At 34.9% G+C, this 19,241-nt stretch overlaps 1 protein-coding gene across 1 annotated transcript; it reads left to right on the forward strand.

Annotated features, from left to right (window-relative positions):
• Nucleotides 1-1,187: 1,187 nt before the first annotated feature.
• On the forward strand, nucleotides 1,188-14,617 carry LOC117322502. The gene is made up of 10 exons (XM_033877458.1): nucleotides 1,188-1,401; nucleotides 4,921-5,142; nucleotides 7,660-7,799; nucleotides 8,546-8,681; nucleotides 9,404-9,544; nucleotides 9,997-10,212; nucleotides 10,742-10,894; nucleotides 11,253-11,348; nucleotides 11,567-11,651; nucleotides 12,038-14,617. Exons 1-10 carry the CDS (start codon nucleotides 1,332-1,334, stop codon nucleotides 12,492-12,494), a joined length of 1,716 nt encoding a protein of 571 aa, XP_033733349.1. The 5' UTR covers nucleotides 1,188-1,331; the 3' UTR covers nucleotides 12,495-14,617.
• Nucleotides 14,618-19,241: the final 4,624 nt, after the last annotated feature.

The raw sequence follows: 19,241 nt of genomic DNA on the forward strand, positions 1-19,241 counted from the left end.
ACATGTTACTGTAACCTCCACTAGTAGAGAAGACAGACATGTTACTGTAACCTTCAGTAGTAGAGAAGGCAGACATGTTACTGTAACCTTCATTAGTAGAGAAGACAGACATGTTACTGTAACCTTCAGTAGTAGAGAAGGCAGACATGTTACTGTAACCTTCATTAGTAGAGAAGACAGACATGTTACTGTAACCTTAACTAATAGAGAAAACAGACATGTTGCTGTAACCTTCACTAGTTGGGACGACAGACATGTTACTGTAACCTTCACTAGTAGGGGAGACAGACATGTTACTGTAACCCTCATTAGTAGGGAAGACAGACATGTTACTGTAAACTTCACTAGTAGGGAAGGCAGACATGTTACTGTAACCTTCACTAGTAGAGAAGACAGACATGTTACTGTAACCTTCACTAGTAGGGAAGACAGACATGTTACTGTAACCTTCACTAGTAGGGAAGACAGACATGTTACTGTAACCTTCACTAGTAGGGAGGGCAGACATGTTACTGTAACCCTCATTAGTAGGGAAGACAGACATGTTACTGTAACCTTCACTAGTAGGGAAGACAGACATCTTACTGTAACCTTCACTAGTAGGGAGGGCAGACATGTTACTGTAACCTTCACTAGTAGGGAGGACAGACATGTTACTGTAACCTTAACTAGTAGAGAAGGCAGACATGTTACTGTAACCTTAACTAGTAGAGAAGGCAGACATGTTACTGTAACCTTCACTAGTAGAGAAGGCAGACATGTTACTGTAACCTTCACTAGTAGAGAAGACAGACATGTTACTGTAACCTTCACTAGTAGGGAAGGCAGACATGTTGCTGTAACCTTCACTAGTAGAGAAGGCAGACATGTTACTGTAACCTTCACTAGTAGAGAAGACAGACATGTTACTGTAACCTTCACTAGTAGAGAAGACAGACATGTTACTGTAACCTTCACTAGTAGAGAAGACAGACATGTTACTGTAACCTTCACTAGTAGGGAAGGCAGACATGTTGCTGTAACCTTCACTAGTAGGGAAGACAGACATGTTGCTGTAACCTTCACTAGTAGAGAAGGCAGACATGTTACTGTTGTTACTATGTTCGCTCTGTTTACATCTATCATATAGGCTGGGTGTTTTTTACACTATGCCTGGCCCACACGCGTAATGGTGACTACTCGAAGGTATATGACGCTGTCATCCTGTTGCACTTGATACTATGGTCCTTCATCAACAGTGCCTCATTTATTGTTAAACTGATCTACGTTTCCCTGTTTCCACACAAGCAGGTGACCAGGGGACGACCAGTTCGTACATTTCACCAAGCGAGATGGCGGATAGTCTGTATGTGTTGGTAGCTACAGCTGTTGTTTATGGAAGTTTACTTCTGCCTGTTCTGGGTAAGTCAGACTTTTTCAGAATAGTATGGGTATGGTTTGTATTGTATGTTACTAGTTTATGTTATGTTATAGTTAATGCTGTTGTGGCCTTCTTACTCAATGTCGACATATATTTCTTTATGTAGATATTTACAACTCAACATTGTGTTCGTACATATCCACAAAGATGAATAAAAACACTCCATGAATGACAGGTTTATGCAGAGAAACAAAGAAAAATATGTAAACAATTACGTTTTGGGGACGAATAAAAACAACAAAAGATGATCAAATTTGTAGTCAAGTTTTTTCGGTGCCTCTAATAGGAGATGAATTTGCAGGTTTCTACAGCATACTTGTTATACCCTTCTACAATACAAGTCTGTTAATCAATTAAACATCATCACATATCACTGTAGACATGATTTATAGATATGACATAATTTGTCTATAAAAAAAACTTTTTGTTAAATATTGTTTTGTTAAAGTATATACGAGTAACACACATACTTATAATTTAGTGCCAATTTCTATAGAACTTACATATCTCGGTAAGTAATTTGATACTTCTAACTTCTGCAGCCCTTGTTACTACCAAAATATAATTTCCATGGCATACGTGACTGCTATCGCGATCGTGCATCACTTATGGAGTATTGTTGAGTTATTTTACACATAAAAAGGAAATAAATAATTACCACAAAGTACACAATTATACTATATATACCACTCCTAATCAAAACGTCCTATGCAATTCATGTGTACATAATGTAATTATCACGAGCTGAAATAAATATTTACTGAATCAGTTTCACTTAACAAAAGGACCAAACGCTGTCTTGTGTTACACCATATCTACTATAGGCTGAATTATCAACAAAACAAACAGCAACATGATAACATTTGTTAGCTGTCGACTACGTTAAACGATTCATTCAAAGGAGATAAACCTGTTAGGATAAAATTGCAGTAAATTAACCCATTACCCAATTTTTTATTATCATTATATATATATTTTTTTTTTTTTTTTTTTTGTGAAATTGACAATACATATGGAAATAATCAGTTTTATTGGGTGGTATCCACTTAACCAAACTCCTAACAGATATCATAGTCCGACTATAGAAGGAGATTTTGGTCTGTTTTAATATAATCATGTATTCAATATGAATAAATTACAATATTATATTCTGGTCAAAGCAAAGTAGCAACCGGTTGGCATCAAAGAGTTCATTATTCGACAAGAGTTAAAAAAAAACTTTGGTGGGAAACCAAAAAAACAGTTGCCATTAAAATGTCTTGCGTATAGACTAAAGCTAAAAGTCAACGCTCAGCTGATAAATATATTTATAAACATTTCCATCTCATGGCAACAGAGTGGAGATAGGCAAAACGCCAGAACTTAGTGATGTTCTCACATGTGGGTATGTCTCATCGCACAGACGATGTTAAATGCTTGTGAACTATGCCTAATGCATTGTGGTCACAATGATTGACATTTAAGGACACGTTATTAAAGTCTGATTCGCTTGATCATTTGATAAATACAAGCTGCATTTATAAGGTATTTAAGAAATAGAGCAATCCATAAGTAAAATCATATTATAAAGGGACTAAAGATGAATTTAAAAATATAAATTTTATAGACGTGAACATCAACATTTCCAACAATGCTTAACAATGTAGTTTTTAGATTTCGTATTGCTACTTCGTTAAGCTAACAAATCATCTGACAATCGATCTTTAGACATTATATACGAGATGTAGAGTATCCGCGCGAGCTAGGCACTTCCGCCTGGTAACGAGTGGTATATATAAACCAACAGTGTATGTATCCGAGATGACTATACGTAATGATAAGAAACTGCATGAGAATCGTCATTTAACTTAATAGAGACGAATTGTGCACTACATACCCATCGAATATTTGTTATAGCAGTTGTTTATTAGTGACATATCTCTAGTTACATAGGTTATATATCTATCTATTATTGCAGCTCTTTGTCATTGTCAACTATATATGTAGTGTCGACAGTTTTTGTAATTATGACATAGTTAAAATATTTATGTTGAATGTCTGTGTAGGAGGTTAATAAAATGGATCATGCATGTATTATCATTTATAATTTTTCAGAGTTGATTTGGCGTTTTTTGCGTGTTATTTCTTATTCAATCAACCTTATCCCATGTCTACTGTGTTTAAGGTACTTATTGTTATAGCAAGCCAAGATGACCCAAGTGTGTTAAAACATTGATCGTTTCACCTATATCCTGTCTAGACCAACGAATATGCCAGATTAAACTGACTTACCTCTCAGAGTGCAAATCTGCAACCCTAAATTCATTTATACACGTACAAACCTTTTACTTATTATTTTGTGTGTAATGAATTCTTATCTGAAATTAGGAATGATTTTGGCAAAATTGTACCTCGCATTATCATTTTTGTTGTATTTTGGTACTCAAATTTTGCGATATATTTTAGATGGTACGGATTGTTACATAAATCAATAAGTTATTGTCCAATATCACAAGGTATATGACTAACTCATACGCAGGTCTCTTGAGATTTCTTGAGATTTCTTTTCCAAAATCTGGCACTTAATATATATTTAATACCGTGTGCTCTATAATAAATATGTCATATCATTACATCATTATTGTTTTTTTTTAATGTTTTAAAACATCAGTTTTGATCATTTACGTTCTACAAATGTATTAATTCATTTACAAAATTATCTCATGTTCCAAACCCACTTTCAAGAAATAGATGCGAAGTGTTTATGAATACCCACTTGCATGTACGACGGAATGAAAGCCTCTTGGGAAAACTTCTATCAACAACAAGGTGCTAGTCAGCTACCAATTCGTGCAGATAAATGATACGTTATCTCTCCTACATCAATTGCTACTGCAGCTGACGTGTTTGGCACGTGTAAAGTTTGGAACACGTGGAGAATATATGTGTGTTTTCATGGCACAACCAATAAACTTTAACTGTTACCTTAGATAACGAACACGGGCAGATGTGATAATTTATATCCAAACTCCGTACATTTTAAAACTTAATATGATATTGATGAAACATTTAAAAAAAATATTACTCCTTTTTACCTAAAGAAATAACTTTTGTCGTTGTTACGTTGTATCATAATTGACACTTGTTCATCCTCTTTAAAGCATATGGTGGAAATGAATCGAGGCTGACAGTTTAAAACAATCGGGCTATAAATATTAGGTCTACCGATCCTTTTGAGAATTGTTGATCACGTATTTAGACCAGTTTCTAATTTTAAAGTGACAATAAATGGGTGTGGTATCCCGGGTTCGTGTTCACTATATCATCTTTTGCTCAGACACAGTTCCCATAACTGTACACTGTTTCCATCTGATGCCAATAGGTCGTCACAAATATTTAAAAATTATTAGTTTTTTGTTGGTTTATTTTTTGTTTCTTTATCTCTCTGTATTCTCTTAATTGTCTAGATAAGCAATCATTTCAGAATTCAACTTATCTTTTACAACATCAATCTACTGTAGGCGCCCAATGGACGTCATTACGTGGCATAGGAACATATTACAGTCGTGCCACTGTTTGGAAGGATGCCAAGAAATTATGTCGGAACAGAGGCGGGAAACTTTTGACCATCGAAGATATTGATTACTGGGACAAAGTGATTGACCGATTAAACGTCACAGATACTGGGTCAACTATATGGATCGGCGGCCGAGAAGATAAGGAATCCTGGATATGGTCACATGGTATGTCTTTTGTAATGATATAGGATGTCTTTCCGCAAATGCTTTTTAAGAGGGATGATTATTTTTCATTCATGTATTTTATAATCGCAAGAATTGTTTTAGAGAGGCACATACACATACGAGCTAGTTTCTTATAATTCATGAAGTGTATTAAGAGTTAAAGTCCTGGGTTCGAATCTCTCAAAAATCATCGGAATAACGTCCTTTGGAAACATGTTCATGATGCTTCAATCTTACATGCTTGCTTTTAGCACAGTTTTAATATTATTCTGTAGTATTTAAACGGTTCGAGACATATGTCTTCAGTAATCCTATCGTAAAAAGAAAAAAAAATCAAGGTTGATGTTGGGTTGTCAGTACCAGAAAATGACCACCATTTAGACATTTATACTAAAGGCGAGTATTTCTTAATTTTCTCTGGTGAAGTTAATTCTCTTAACATATCTCTCCGCGAATACCATCACCACTTTGTGCATATGGGAGTCGTTATTGACGAATGAGTTGCGTACACGAAAACATAGGTCAATCTGGTGTCATCATGCTTTTGCAACAATCAAATTAATCTTTGATACCCTCATAACTGTAATGGCGGTAGTTTTGTTACATATACAGTTTTGCTACACAAAATGTGCTCGTTGCAAATCTATTTTTTTAATAAAACAATATAGAATTATCACTGTTCATCTTTGTCTAATTTTGAATTCATTAAATAGAAAAGCATATTTGATCAAATAGTTGTGTGTAATGCTAGTGATACCCTCTCAATTACCAAGTTATATCAGTCCAAACAAGAGAGGCGTGTGTTAAGTAAATCAGGATATTACTTAACATAAGGATGATCTCTGTACTACACTGGCCATTAATGGTCGTGGGAACCTGGACCCGTGCCTTCAGAACAACTTCCAATTGTAATGATGGCCACTTGACTTGATTTTCGTTCTGTTACAAAACAACTTTTCCGTCGCCATCGTTGTTTCCCGTCACAAAACCCATAAACAGAGAGGTCGTTATGTTTTTATAAGGATGTCTAAATTGGATATCACAAGTGTGTTTGTGAAAAAAAAATGACAATTTTTTTTTAAAAGACTCAAACGGATGTCTGAAGGATGTTTAAAAATATGTTATATACAATACTAACATGTATATAACTTCTCATACTTCAGATTGGACAGCATACCAAGATTAAACAGTATATCATATCAGTCTTTTAAAGAGACCAACCAACCAATTGTTTTCCCATAGACTTTAGTGTTAACGTTTTGCATTATTTCATTCAAATTCTTGAATTGAATATGACGATTATGGTTTATAACAAAAGTTTAGGGTCTGATATAACACCTAATCGAAAAAAAAAAGTTGGGTCCTTCAGCTCAAATTTTCTCCAGGGTAGCCATTTTGAAAATAGGTGAATTTCGCAGTAAAAATTCTCAAAAATCGTAAATGTTTACCTGTTTACTATTATTACGTGAACTTTTGGGAAAAAACCAATCGGACTTACGAAATTTATATCAACATTTCTTATTGATAGTTACCTATCAGGCTACATATCTATTTTCTCACTTCATAACATACTGGCCAATCAGTGGCTGCCAGACATTTTATCCTTGGCTCAACGTTCAACAGGGGCTGTTTCAAAAATATATTTTTTCAATTGGTTGGTTGTTCCCTTTTAACACATACCTATTGTTACAGTTATATACTTTATAGGTAGCAGACCACGGTAGGATAGCCTGACCATGGGTGATTCACTTAAGCAAACAAATAACATTCTGTATTATGACATGAAGAAAAAATAAAATATATGTATATTCATTATGAAGATGTATATACAGGCTTCACTTTTGTTTGAAAAAAAAGAAAACTTGGTTCAATATCATAAATTTCTGGATTTTCCGAAAGTGTGTTTACACCGGATATTTTGTTTTGCTTACAGCGAAAAATCTGATGCCGCAGACAAGGGAAGAAAGCATAAAAACAAGATTAATTCTGTCTTTGTGCTAGAGATATTTTACTTCAAATAGGTTTCAGGAAATTGTAGGGAATTGTGTCATTTTGGGTCCAAAATCATGATAATTTGCAATTATTTAGAATTTTTGAAGAGGTTACCAAAATTGCAAGATTTTCATGGATATGACAAACAGAGAAAAATAAATTTACTTATCCTTCTCAACTGTTTTAAAATTGCAAATGTTGTGTAGATTACAAATATCCGGTTAACTGACTATATTTACATATTTAAAACATGTGCTTTATTTTTCAGAATTGTGCATTTTTACCGTATCATTGTATCTGTTATCATTATAAATCATGTATGTGTTATCAACACAAAATTTGTGAAAAGTCAGCAAACGTTTTATTTTAATATTTCAATCGGCGAATAGAATTTGTATATGTGATATATATGTGTGTGATTTAACTGTATATGTGTAATTCAGATATGTGATTCATGCATTTGAATGTGTGGTATATACAGTGTATTTGATATAATATATATGTGTGCATTTTATTCTTGTGCAGATTTATCCGTACTCCAGAGGAAGCCAATAGGCTGTTTTACAGAAAAGTTTACCTATCCTAGTAACTTCACGAATAATCAGCCGACTTTGTGTACAAGTTTCTGTAAGCACAGTATGACCACCCAATACGCTGGTCTGAAGGTAAGTAACGTTACCGACAAATTACGTCGACCTGATCAATTAATAAAATATAAAGTTAAAATAATGTAGTAGATACTCACGCATTTAAGATGCAAATGTATGTATTGACTTGTATTACCCCACTCACGATAAAAACTGTTCCGAAAAAAGGGATTCAATTTCTACATTTTTTTTTGTTTCGTTCATGAATATTCATTCCTGCGGTTTGGTCAACATATCCTGTGTATTGGTTCTCGTTTGTTACTGTAAATCACTTAGATTTCGCGAATACTTTATTTTGCGAACTTACTCTTCAGACATATTCGCTTATATATTATTTCGCGAATGACCTATTCGGGTCATGGGCTCCAAAAGACTCATTTATTAGTATCCGATATCGTGGCAGACAACGACAGGTGTTATTAACGCGAAAATAAATTTGACACGAAATTTAAGTGATTTTCGGTATCAGAACAAACAAAATCATCAATATTTCAAATTAGCGTCGTTAGAGTTATGTCTTCGCCATAACATATGTAGTTAAATTCTTATTAACCTTTTTATCCTTAAGCCAATGATATATTTCTACTGTGTAATGTTTTCGTTGCTTAATTTGGTAATTAACTTTGTAATTTTTTACTGTGATTAATCCAGAAGTTGCGTTGTACAAGATGTTAAATTACAATATTGATCGACTTTTTTTAATGCACGCGATGTCTATTTCATCATACTTGTATTAAGTGTGGTTTAATCTTACAATTGACTAGGGTTCCGAGTGTTTTTGTCTCCGAGAAGAGACGAAGTTTGAATCAGTATTGGATGCCAATTGTAACACAGCCTGCCCCGGAAATAGGTACCAGTTCTGTGGAGGCGATAACAGCGTCACCGTCTACAACACTGAAGGTGAGGTGGGCTCACGAGAGTGGCTCGAGAGAGTGGCTCGTGTCATAGTTCTCTCCTTACAACAACACTGTGTCTTAAAAACAGGCCAAATAACAATTGAAAGTGAAGTCGTTTTATACCTAAACCAGATGTTAGCCTAAGATACGGTCTGTTAAAACCAGATATTTGTGATAATAAGATAAATTAGTTTGATCTAAAACTTACAGAATTAGTATTGAAGATACCTTAAAAAGGACACGGTTTTAAAACCAATTGTAACGAGCACTTGACTGCAACGTTACTGGTAATGATCAATTTGTATGAGTCCATCTGTCTATTATTATCACATCAGGAATAAAACACTTTAGCACTTAGAACCGGATTTCTCTCTTACTATAATCGGGTTTAGTAATTTTGAGTGCTTGCCCATCCTGCTATATCCTGATGAAATCAATATATTTTCTATGAGACTTTTACCTTACATCAACTCCTAAAAAATAATATGTCAAACCAGACTAAATCAGGTTGACATGATTCAATGGAAGTTGAGAATTATGCTATATCAAAGCAAGCCCTATTCCTGCAGTTGCCTACATGTCAAAGAATTTATATGGAATTATAATAATTGTAGACATGCTATGCTTTCAATACATTTGTTGTTTTTCAGCGTTAAGTTGTTTCGTTTGATTTCAATACATTTGTTGTTCATTCTCCTAAAGTACAAATATTGTTTCGTTTGATAGATTCCCTGGGATGGCATATGCATAAACCAGATGCGGAACAAACTCGACAGGACTGTGGACAGATAATGCGGATTGATAGTAATCAAACCATGTGGTACTCTGGAAACTGTACACAGCGACACAAATACATCTGTAAGATAGGTAAGCTATATATGATGCTAACTTTCGGGGATAAGTGACACCGTGTAATCGGTTGCATATATGCGATCTAACAAAATCACGTTTAGTTATCCTTTTATTTATATTCATTCAATCATACTTTTTATTTGTTATTCATTTATTGTTCTTTCATTTCATTGTCTTTCCTTAATCTATTTTTACCAATTTCTTTTTGTTTGTTGTTTGATAACTTTGCTTATTAATACAGACATTATTATTACACATTGATTGTTTACATGCGATCTAATAAAATAACGTTTTTTCATTTTTTTTTTTATTTATGGTCATTTCTTAATATGTATTATATATATGTACTATTATATCAATTTCTTTTCGTTACTTGTTTAATAATTTTGTTTAACACAATTGTTTTTATTTACATTAATGTTTAGAAACTATGAATATCTTTGCATATAAGTTTATTCTATTTTCAGTTAACAATCCCGGCGTCTGTAATTTCTACAAAAGAGCTATCCCCTGTTATTTTGCCTCTGATGATGCACAAACGTGGTTTGAATCTGCTAAAAAATGTAAACAGATGGGTGGTCATCTCTCTGACAGGGCTGTGGAGGATGAGGACAGTATCCTGAAACATCACACGTTTTACTGGACAGGGTTAACACGAGTTGTTCAGACCTGGATTGGTGGCAGTAAGTATCAAACAGGGACGACAACAGCTTCATCAATTATGACCTATTCCTATTCTTTCTTTTTTACGAAAAACATTATTTTATTCCCCTGCAGCATTTGCGAACTCCAACTTACAAAATGTCGCCTCTCACTGGAGGCTTCTATCTCATCGCGGACTCTCAATCATTTCATTCTTAGTTTCTTTTATTCTGATAGCTATATTAAAGAAAAAGAAATATTGAACGAGGAAATCATTATGAAATGCTCGCGCATCTTCTGTACGATTCCCGAATATTGTTAAAACTGAAATTTATATGTATTTATTCACTTTTAGATATATCAGTAGTAGGGCTGTCGTTTTTTATTAATACTAACGAGAAGCAGACGACTGTGCACTTAGCAACTCGCAAATCACATTGTTCAAACTAGAAAATACGCACACGAATAAAAGAAACCCTCTTTCATCATGCCATGTCCTGACATGTGAAAAAAGATTTAAATTGTTCGAAGCTGGTCTTGTTTGGTAATTGAGATTTATATATTTTACAGATAAAAATGTTGTGGATATGTCCCTTCCCCGTTCACAGAGGATTGAGAATAGAACCCGGACATGTCTGACTTTACAGAAGAATGAAGTGGACGACTCCTGGTCGTTAGGTAGCGTGTCGTGTAAAGAACACCTGCCCTACATATGTCATTTGCGTAAGTACAACTAGGGGACACTCAATTAAAGCGATACAACAGTGTTATGTTAAAAGATAACAGAAAAATATACCTGATACCACAAGTCAATCGATTAAATACCCCCTTCTTTACCTAGTAGGACGATTGAAAAATCTAATAACATTGCAATGAAAACACTGGAGACGAGACCTATACATCATACACTGTATATGATATATATATGTCTCTGATCATGACTGGAGACGAGATTACGGAAATATCCCTATTCTCTGTTCTATACATGTACAAGTACGCAAAATAATATGTATTCGGTAGACCATAGATATATGAGATAAGGAGTGGTGTTTGTTTATCGACACTCATTATTTACTTGTAGACGGTAGTATCCCCGAGTCAAACGAGTATACATACCGGAACGACTTTGATACTGGACTGACAAAAGCGGAAATTGACCCGGACGGCTACTTGTTTGGTAAGCATGTCACTTGATTAACACAGTATACATATCATGCTTGTTATTTTGAAACGGTCCCAAATGGACTCGAATATTTATGTATTCCCCAAAATGATGGCATTCGAATTACGGCAGATTTTCTGTATAACTACCTATAGATTTTTGAAATCAAAGTTGGTGTTTTTCTGTATAGTAATCTACACTGTCACCAGTCATGATGTTATTGTCTATTCCAGTCATATTCTACATCATCATACCCGCAGCAGCAGGCGTTTTTATATTGATAATTCTGACAATAATCATCTGTAGCATCCGGAAAAGGTAAGAATAGTTCAAATCGTATCATGCTTGCCATATTTGTTTCTTTTGCCATATTCTTAACATTTTATTTGGTCGAGTGGACATATCAAGGGCATTTTAATAGTCTTGGTAAACGAAAATGAAAACATACTTGGAATCAAAAGTATTATTAATTATACAAGTATGTTTTAGTGTATAACATTTTAAAGGTCAACAAGTCTGATTAACATAAATATTGCAAATAATGAAATGAGTTTGTTAGCATTTTTTTTTTAATTTCATAAGTCAAAGGTAAATTTTCAAACTATACAGGGCAGGGAAGCTTTTTATTTGACTAGATTAACCTAAAATGTAGGCTGTAAAATACACAGTGTTAGTTATTCATTTACCTATATGTATTTATACAGAAAAGCAAAGAAAGCACAAAGAAAGAAGGAAGAGGAACATTTTTATTTCGTCCTGGAGAAGGAGGAAAGCATATACAATACAATTGATGGACCTGATACGTTGAAGGAAACACCAATCCGTGGCAAACCTGGACCCAGGGAACAGGCCAGGACATCAAAGATATCTCCCAAACCTGACAACATAGTCACAGACAACACGTACAATCAGTTAGAATTCAAAGGAAGGATGTCGAACGCCTTCAGCAATGGCGTCCTACCGATTGTAGTACACAATTTTGACGATTCGACTGAGGATAACCCGTATGACGTGGTGCGGTCCGCCGAATATGATACTATAGAAAATATAAAGCGAAGCTGCTTCACGCTTGTCGACAAACCTTACGATAAATGTGGGTCGTTTTCCAGACCGGCCCAGGACGTTAACTGTAACCAAAACAATACGCGAAATCCAAAATAAGCCATGTTTGTTACTGTTTACATAATTAATCTTTATGAAGGATGTTTTCACTTCCGTTGTACTTACAGTTACTTGTTATAAAACGGACAGTGACTTGCACGAAATCAACGTGACTGCCAAGTGTTGTTTTAATCATCTTTTTCCTGGATTCATGTTACTGATTTGCTTTACATCAGTGTATAAATCTAAGTGGCTCACACTTCAATCATAACTTGATGCACGTGATGCAATGATTCACGTCAATCTCACTCAGTCAGTGAAAGCGATCACTTAGTTAATGCCAATCTCAAAAATGTTTCTGAAATTCGTATAGATGTACCACACATTAAATAGTCATATGTGTCGGAATCAAATTTAATCAAGATCTAGCTCTATTGCTGGATTTTAAGATGATATTTTATTATTTTTATCTTTGCAATGATGTTTAAATTACACGTGTTTTCAATAAATGTGTAGGAAGCCATAGAGCAGTTGGATGTAATACATAAAGTATATGTTGTTTTAAAGAAATGATAATTGTTAAAAGTTATTGATTACATGTATTTATCTACACTTAAATGCTTGTTGCAGTGTTGATTGCTGGTCGGTTACTATTGTTCATAGGCGTGTACCACGGGCACTCCGTGGATTGCACGTTTTATTATGCGCTAAGTGGTAATTGTTATGTTTTTTTATAATAACAAATATGTTATTGTATTACCACGCATTTATATCTTTCTCAATTTACACTTGTCTCAGAGATAATCCATCTAAACTACCGCCGTTTTTCATACATCCATTGGAACAAAAAATAATTGTTTTATGTATTATATGTGTGCGTTTGTGCTAATGTGCATACCTTTGTCCCCCTTGCATGGATGCTTATGTTTGTTTCAAACTTTATGAATTTACTAGACATCTCCATCTCCATGGAGACCATGAAACTGAACTGAAAATTCCCAACTTTTTACGTTATGTCGACTATGTAAAAACAGTATCTAACACAACCAATAACGTTATTGCTAGTGACGTTTCGATAACAGCTCTGTTATTTTCGTCAGACTTAAAGTGTAGCGTGTAGACACTAACGTGGTAAGTGTTTACGAGATGGTAATAATTGTCGACAGATAAGCGCAGTTTGCAGTGATAGCGTTCAAGCAAAGTTGCTCCACTTTCAAAGTGTGCATACCTCTTTGTTCTTTTGCGTAAATGCTTATGTGTGTACGGTTGCGATGATTCAAACTTCATTTATTCACTTGGCACTGTTTCCTTTTTTGTATCAATATGTATCTTCCACGAATCTTATTTTCCGCGTATTACTATTCTAAAAAAAATAATCTACGTGTGATGTAACCGTTTATAATTATCAGAATATTCCATTGTTTGCTTAATATAATTGCCTGTCATTTTTTTCGATACAATTTTTATTTACTGAGTTGTCAGTAAATGTGTTTTAAAATGTGAACATTCAGCAGATGTACTAAGCCTCCAGTCTGTGACCTTTGTACAGTACTTAAAAAAATATTTCTATCACTTCCATCGCTTCCAGATCCATTAGCTTCAAATCCCGTATCGATCTAAAGAAAGCGCTATAATAATATAACACAGTTATCAAATTATCCTAGTAGCGTTCGCGGAACTGTGATATGCTGTAATGTCCGTGGTATACAGTTGCTTTAGATGGTAACTACTGCGAGAGCGATTGAAAATGTGTGTGTGAGGTTTGGGAGGCAATTAAAAACGTATCAATATACACTGGTTTAAATTGTCCGAATTTCCTCTTTTCCCAGCACCAGACTTAAGGCATTTTGTCGGATGGGTGCATCAAACCACAGCGTCTATCCACAGGCGTCTGCTTCCGGTTAGTATTGATAGAAAAAATATATAAGGCCTTAACCATGCTACATCAACAGTAGAAATAGGGGGCTTATTTTTTTCCTTCTATCAATACTAAACAGAAGCAGACGCCCGTGGTCTGTCCGTCAAAATGTTTTTTTACCTGGTTTGAGGCGGAAACTCTGGATAGCGCGAGATGTAAATCGTACCGATGGTTATAGATGTACATATATGTAAGAAGCTGAAGTCTTGTGCAAAATGCGATTGTAAAATGTGATAAATGTTGAATAAAACAATGAACCAATATCTGTCCGTCTTGGTAATTATTTAGTCCTGAACACACTTGTACATTCTGTATGGCATAATTAATACCTTTGATAAACTTACATAAATTTCGGAGCTTTCTTATACTTGAAGAGTTCATAACAGAAGAATATTGAAGCAAAGTGTAAAGTATGTTATAAAACACCTACACAGAGCTTTCCATTATGCGGATATCCTTATAATTAATACTAGTTAGACTTACCTACATTATTTTCTAATGGAATTAAAGATTATCCAGGAGGTATGAATCATTACAGACACGGGAATCAATGCATCACTTCTTCCTGCTGTCTACTTCCAGGAAAATACATTATATAATTTTTTCTCATGAGAAGTTAATAAATCCCTTCCTTTGCAAGAAAGTACTCAACATCGGTGTATGATATTCGTATGGTTTTTATTATTATTATTATTTGGACATACAAGTATGTGTGGTATCTTTCACTTCCCTCTCTTTGAAGAGCCTTTCTCTTCCTGAACACTTGATCACGGTGTTTTATATATGTACACTGGTCTCTGAGTAAATGATGTTATTTCTATATTTTCTAGGTTACTCAATTTCGACTTTGAGTTTACACTGTTTGGTATGAAATAAGGAGATGACTATCGTTTGCAAATAAAAGGCCCAGCAAGGATTCCCTAATCAAATGGATCAGATATTGGGTCAAATGATTGCAGCAGAACATAAGCAGAGTATTGAGATGGATTTCGAAATTTCAGTTCTCTTTCTCTTCTATTATACATAGTCAATTTTGTTATGCCATGTCCATTGGCACCATAATCTGAATTATGAATTCCATTTTTTTACTGTATGTTGACTACTTTTCCATATAATGTTTATGGGGTGACGTTGCCCTATTTTCTTAGTACATTAGTTTAATATATTTCAAAAGAGTAACTCTTTCGCAGTAGTATTTACCAAGTAAGTTTCTTCATATTCTGGACAATCTGAAATATAATGAAACTCATCACTAGTTTATTTTTATTCCCTACATAGAAAACATAGCCTTTCATGTCTATTTATATATTCCGACCTGCTAGTTTCATTTCGTTAATCATGACTAAATGTTCTAAATTTACACAATTTCTTTGCATTTTTACATTTAAAACATCAAGGTATTTCTCGAAACACAGTACAGAGTAAAAAAAATCGGTTACATGTAGATTTTTAAGAGTTTTCCATTTTTGTATAAACTCGCCTTTCACATTATTTTTTTATATATTCACATACTACTATTTTTGAAATATTTTAACCAATGACAAATCACATTCCCATTAATGAATTTTAGATAAGATTCATTATACATGAATGTAGAAATTTTTCAGTTTTTCCAACCAAAATTCTTGTCCAGTAATTGATCATTCTGTTTACAATAGTAGTTGATAAAGGATAAATTCATGTTCTCCAATAGAAGTACTGTTCTTAACTCCAAGTAAATACAACATTTTAAGTGAAGTCGCTCTACTAACTTTTAATAAAACCCCATATTTCAAATCATAAGGAAGAATAAGTTTCGCTACTATTTTTAGGTCATACTGACAGCTGATAGATGGATTGTCTCCCTTCCTTCAGTATGTCAAACATTGAAGATATATGCCTTTTGGTAGGAAGCTTTCATGGCCAACGATTAAACAAAATTGTGATTTATATTGTTCCAGCCCGCAGAGGCCTGAGGGGCAGAGCCAAAAAGAATCAAATTGACTAAAATTTCAAAAATCCTCTTCTCAATTCCCAGATATAGTAGAAGCAAATACTCATCACAGATAGAAAGGTATAAAGGTCCTGTATGACCCATTGGGTATGATGTTTCTGGGGAGGGGTAACGTTTACTTGAGTTGATATAGGGAAATCACATTTTTGAGCAGTATGTGTTCCAATTGTCATTGAAAATAATACAAATTTGGTTGTAATTATCAATATGGGATGCCTGTTGTAAAGTACATGTATATTGGCACCGACTGAGCCCCAGGGATGTATGAGCGTGGCCAAATAGGTCAAATGAACCGAAATTTAACAAAACTTCTTCTAAAAACCAAAATAAGGTAGAATCAAATGCACTTCATATATTGAAGGGTCTTAATGTGCTTAAACGAAAATGTGAATTTCATGACCTTGGGGTCTCATGTTTCTTCCTGGGGAGGGGGGGGGTTAAATTTACTAAAGTTATATAGAGAAACCACATTTTAGAGCATTATTTGTTCCAATTACCGTTGGAAATAAAACAAACTTGGATAGAATTTTTTAGTATTATATGCATGTTGCAAAATACATGCATACTGGCACTGACTGACCCTCAAGGGCTTATGGGCAGGGTCAAAAAGGGTCAAATAAACTGAAAATTCAAGAAATCTCCTCTCAAGACCTAAATAAGGTAGAATTAAATACAAGCATACTCTTCATAGATGTAAGAGTCTTGAGAAGTTTTACCAAAGTTGTGAATTTCATGACCCTGTGGTCTCACGTTTGCTCCTTGGGAGGGGGTAAACTTTACTATAGTTTATATGGGGACATCACATGTACAATGTATTTGACTATCATTTGTTTGATTTCTATCAGAATTCATTTCAAGTTTTTAACTTCTAAAAATCCATATAAGGTCGAATCAAATGCATCTCAAATATGGAAAGGTATTAAGGTGCTTTACCAAAATTGGGCGTGGCCAAAAAGGGTCAAATAAACTGAAATTTCGATAAAACTTCTTAAAGATTAAAGAAAAAATTGAAGATGAAATGTCCTTTATAAGTACAAAGATCAGACTTCTTACATCAATATAACAATGCTGCGGGATACCTTAAAGTCTTCCGCAATCAAGTAATCATAAAACTATATTAACGAGGGTCTAGATGATCAACTTATGACAAGAAACGTAACAATTCAACAAGTTCATGTGCTCAAATAATAAAGCATTTCGTATCTAAATGGTTTAATTTAGCCTCAGGAAAGTGCAGTCAGACTTTTATCCTTTTAAAATTATCCTGAGAATATACACTTGTTAAGGACACCTTTAGAAACGTGTTTAGTAATAGATTTATATATTCAAAACATGACATCCAATGCTCTCCTGTACCATCATTAACTGGATATCTCGTCAACTGCTGCATCGTCAGGCAGAAAGTCCTGTCTGGTGACTCCTCCGTCTTTCCTCCTTCTTCATCTATGAACTTTCTCTATATTCATCTGGAAACAACCTTTGGCTGCTATTCATATCCGGTCCGCTTCTTTGACTCATATAGTAGTCGTAAGGCTCGACAGACTGATTGACCGGGGGATTCCCTATATCCGATCTCTATAGGCAGACACCATGTCCTCCATTCATGTTGTTGACACTCCTCTACTAGCTGCAGGTACTTATGTTGCTTCCACTCGTTGGCCTCCTCAATCCTGTCTTTCCATGGTTAATCCGATCATCACTATTTGCTTGGATCTTCGGGACTACAACATGATGTCCGGGCAGAGAGGTGTTGAGAAACCTTTATTACGATGATCATCCTGTGTATGTGTGCCTTGCAGGTAGGGCGTTAGAAATGTACCTGCTGCCCCCATTGCATGATCGTAAGAGGCGACTTAATTTGGGATCTTATCTTTTCTCTTCTTTCTTAACAACTTTCTTCTTCCTAATGTCTCTCTTGACAATGCCTCAGTTTTGGCCTTTAGTTTGGCGTTCGCCCCTGTGAGGAAGGCTTTGGGTTCTGTTCCCTGGCCGGGACATACCAGAGTCTTTAAAAATTGTAGTTGCTACTCCTGCTTAGCGCTCAGCATATTTGGAGTAGGACGACTGGTTCGTCCGTTGTCAGTATATTGTGACTGGGTCGGGTGTCCTGCTGGGCGTCTTCGGCAGTATCCTTCAGTGAGGTAGCACTATAAATCGGCAAAAGTTCCGGCCTATCACAGAGAGACTTAACACAAACATACCACAGCCTCCCAAAACACATATACGCACTCACAACACGCATGCATGTCGCACGCACGGGAGGCCGTCCTTAAATGACCTTAGCTGTTAATAGGACGTTAAACAAGATAAACCAACCAAACCAACCTGTGTATGTCTGCCCTCATTTCTCAGTTGGTGTCCTGCTGTTGCAAGTAATCTGTCTACTTCCACGCTGCCTTTCCTTCATGCACAAAGGCAGAGGGGAGTATTTGCCGAATACAAAAAAATAAAACTGCATTTTGTTGCTTTCATCCTTCCATGACTCGTCAGTGATGGTAGCAAACAGAAGTGTAACAAGAATAATAAATAACAGAACCTAGGAAAGTGTAAACGGTCTTGACTTTCAAAATACATACAAAGAGGTGCCCGATAACAGTAATAGTGTGTGGTATTATTTAGCATCAGATATTCTTCGTCGGTTTTTTTAATCAGTCCTATTCTCTACCTCATACCGAGCTCTGGTCCGGCAGAAAATCTGCATGTCTTTGAATTTAAATGATCTATCACATGAACAAAAACGGTATTTCTTCAATATGTTTTAATCAAAATGTTTAGGTATAAAATACACATTATGATATGAAGACGTAAGGGTTTTCTGATACAATTAAAATACGGACGGATATGAAGTAAAATGTAGGGTATGTTATAAAACACCTACACGGAGCTTTCCATTATG

The sequence above is a fragment of the Pecten maximus genome, chromosome 2 (genome assembly GCF_902652985.1).
Source record: "Pecten maximus chromosome 2, xPecMax1.1, whole genome shotgun sequence".
Taxonomy (NCBI): domain Eukaryota; kingdom Metazoa; phylum Mollusca; class Bivalvia; order Pectinida; family Pectinidae; genus Pecten; species Pecten maximus.

Coding starts and splice junctions, on each gene's coding strand:
- LOC117322502 (XM_033877458.1), top strand. CDS start 1,332: ATGGCGGATAGTCTGTATGTGTTGGTAGCTACAGCTGTTGTTTATGGA. Junction 1,402..4,920: donor TTTACTTCTGCCTGTTCTGG/GTAAGTCAGACT, acceptor AATCTACTGTAG/GCGCCCAATGGACGTCATTA. Junction 11,652..12,037: donor ATCTGTAGCATCCGGAAAAG/GTAAGAATAGTT, acceptor GTATTTATACAG/AAAAGCAAAGAAAGCACAAA.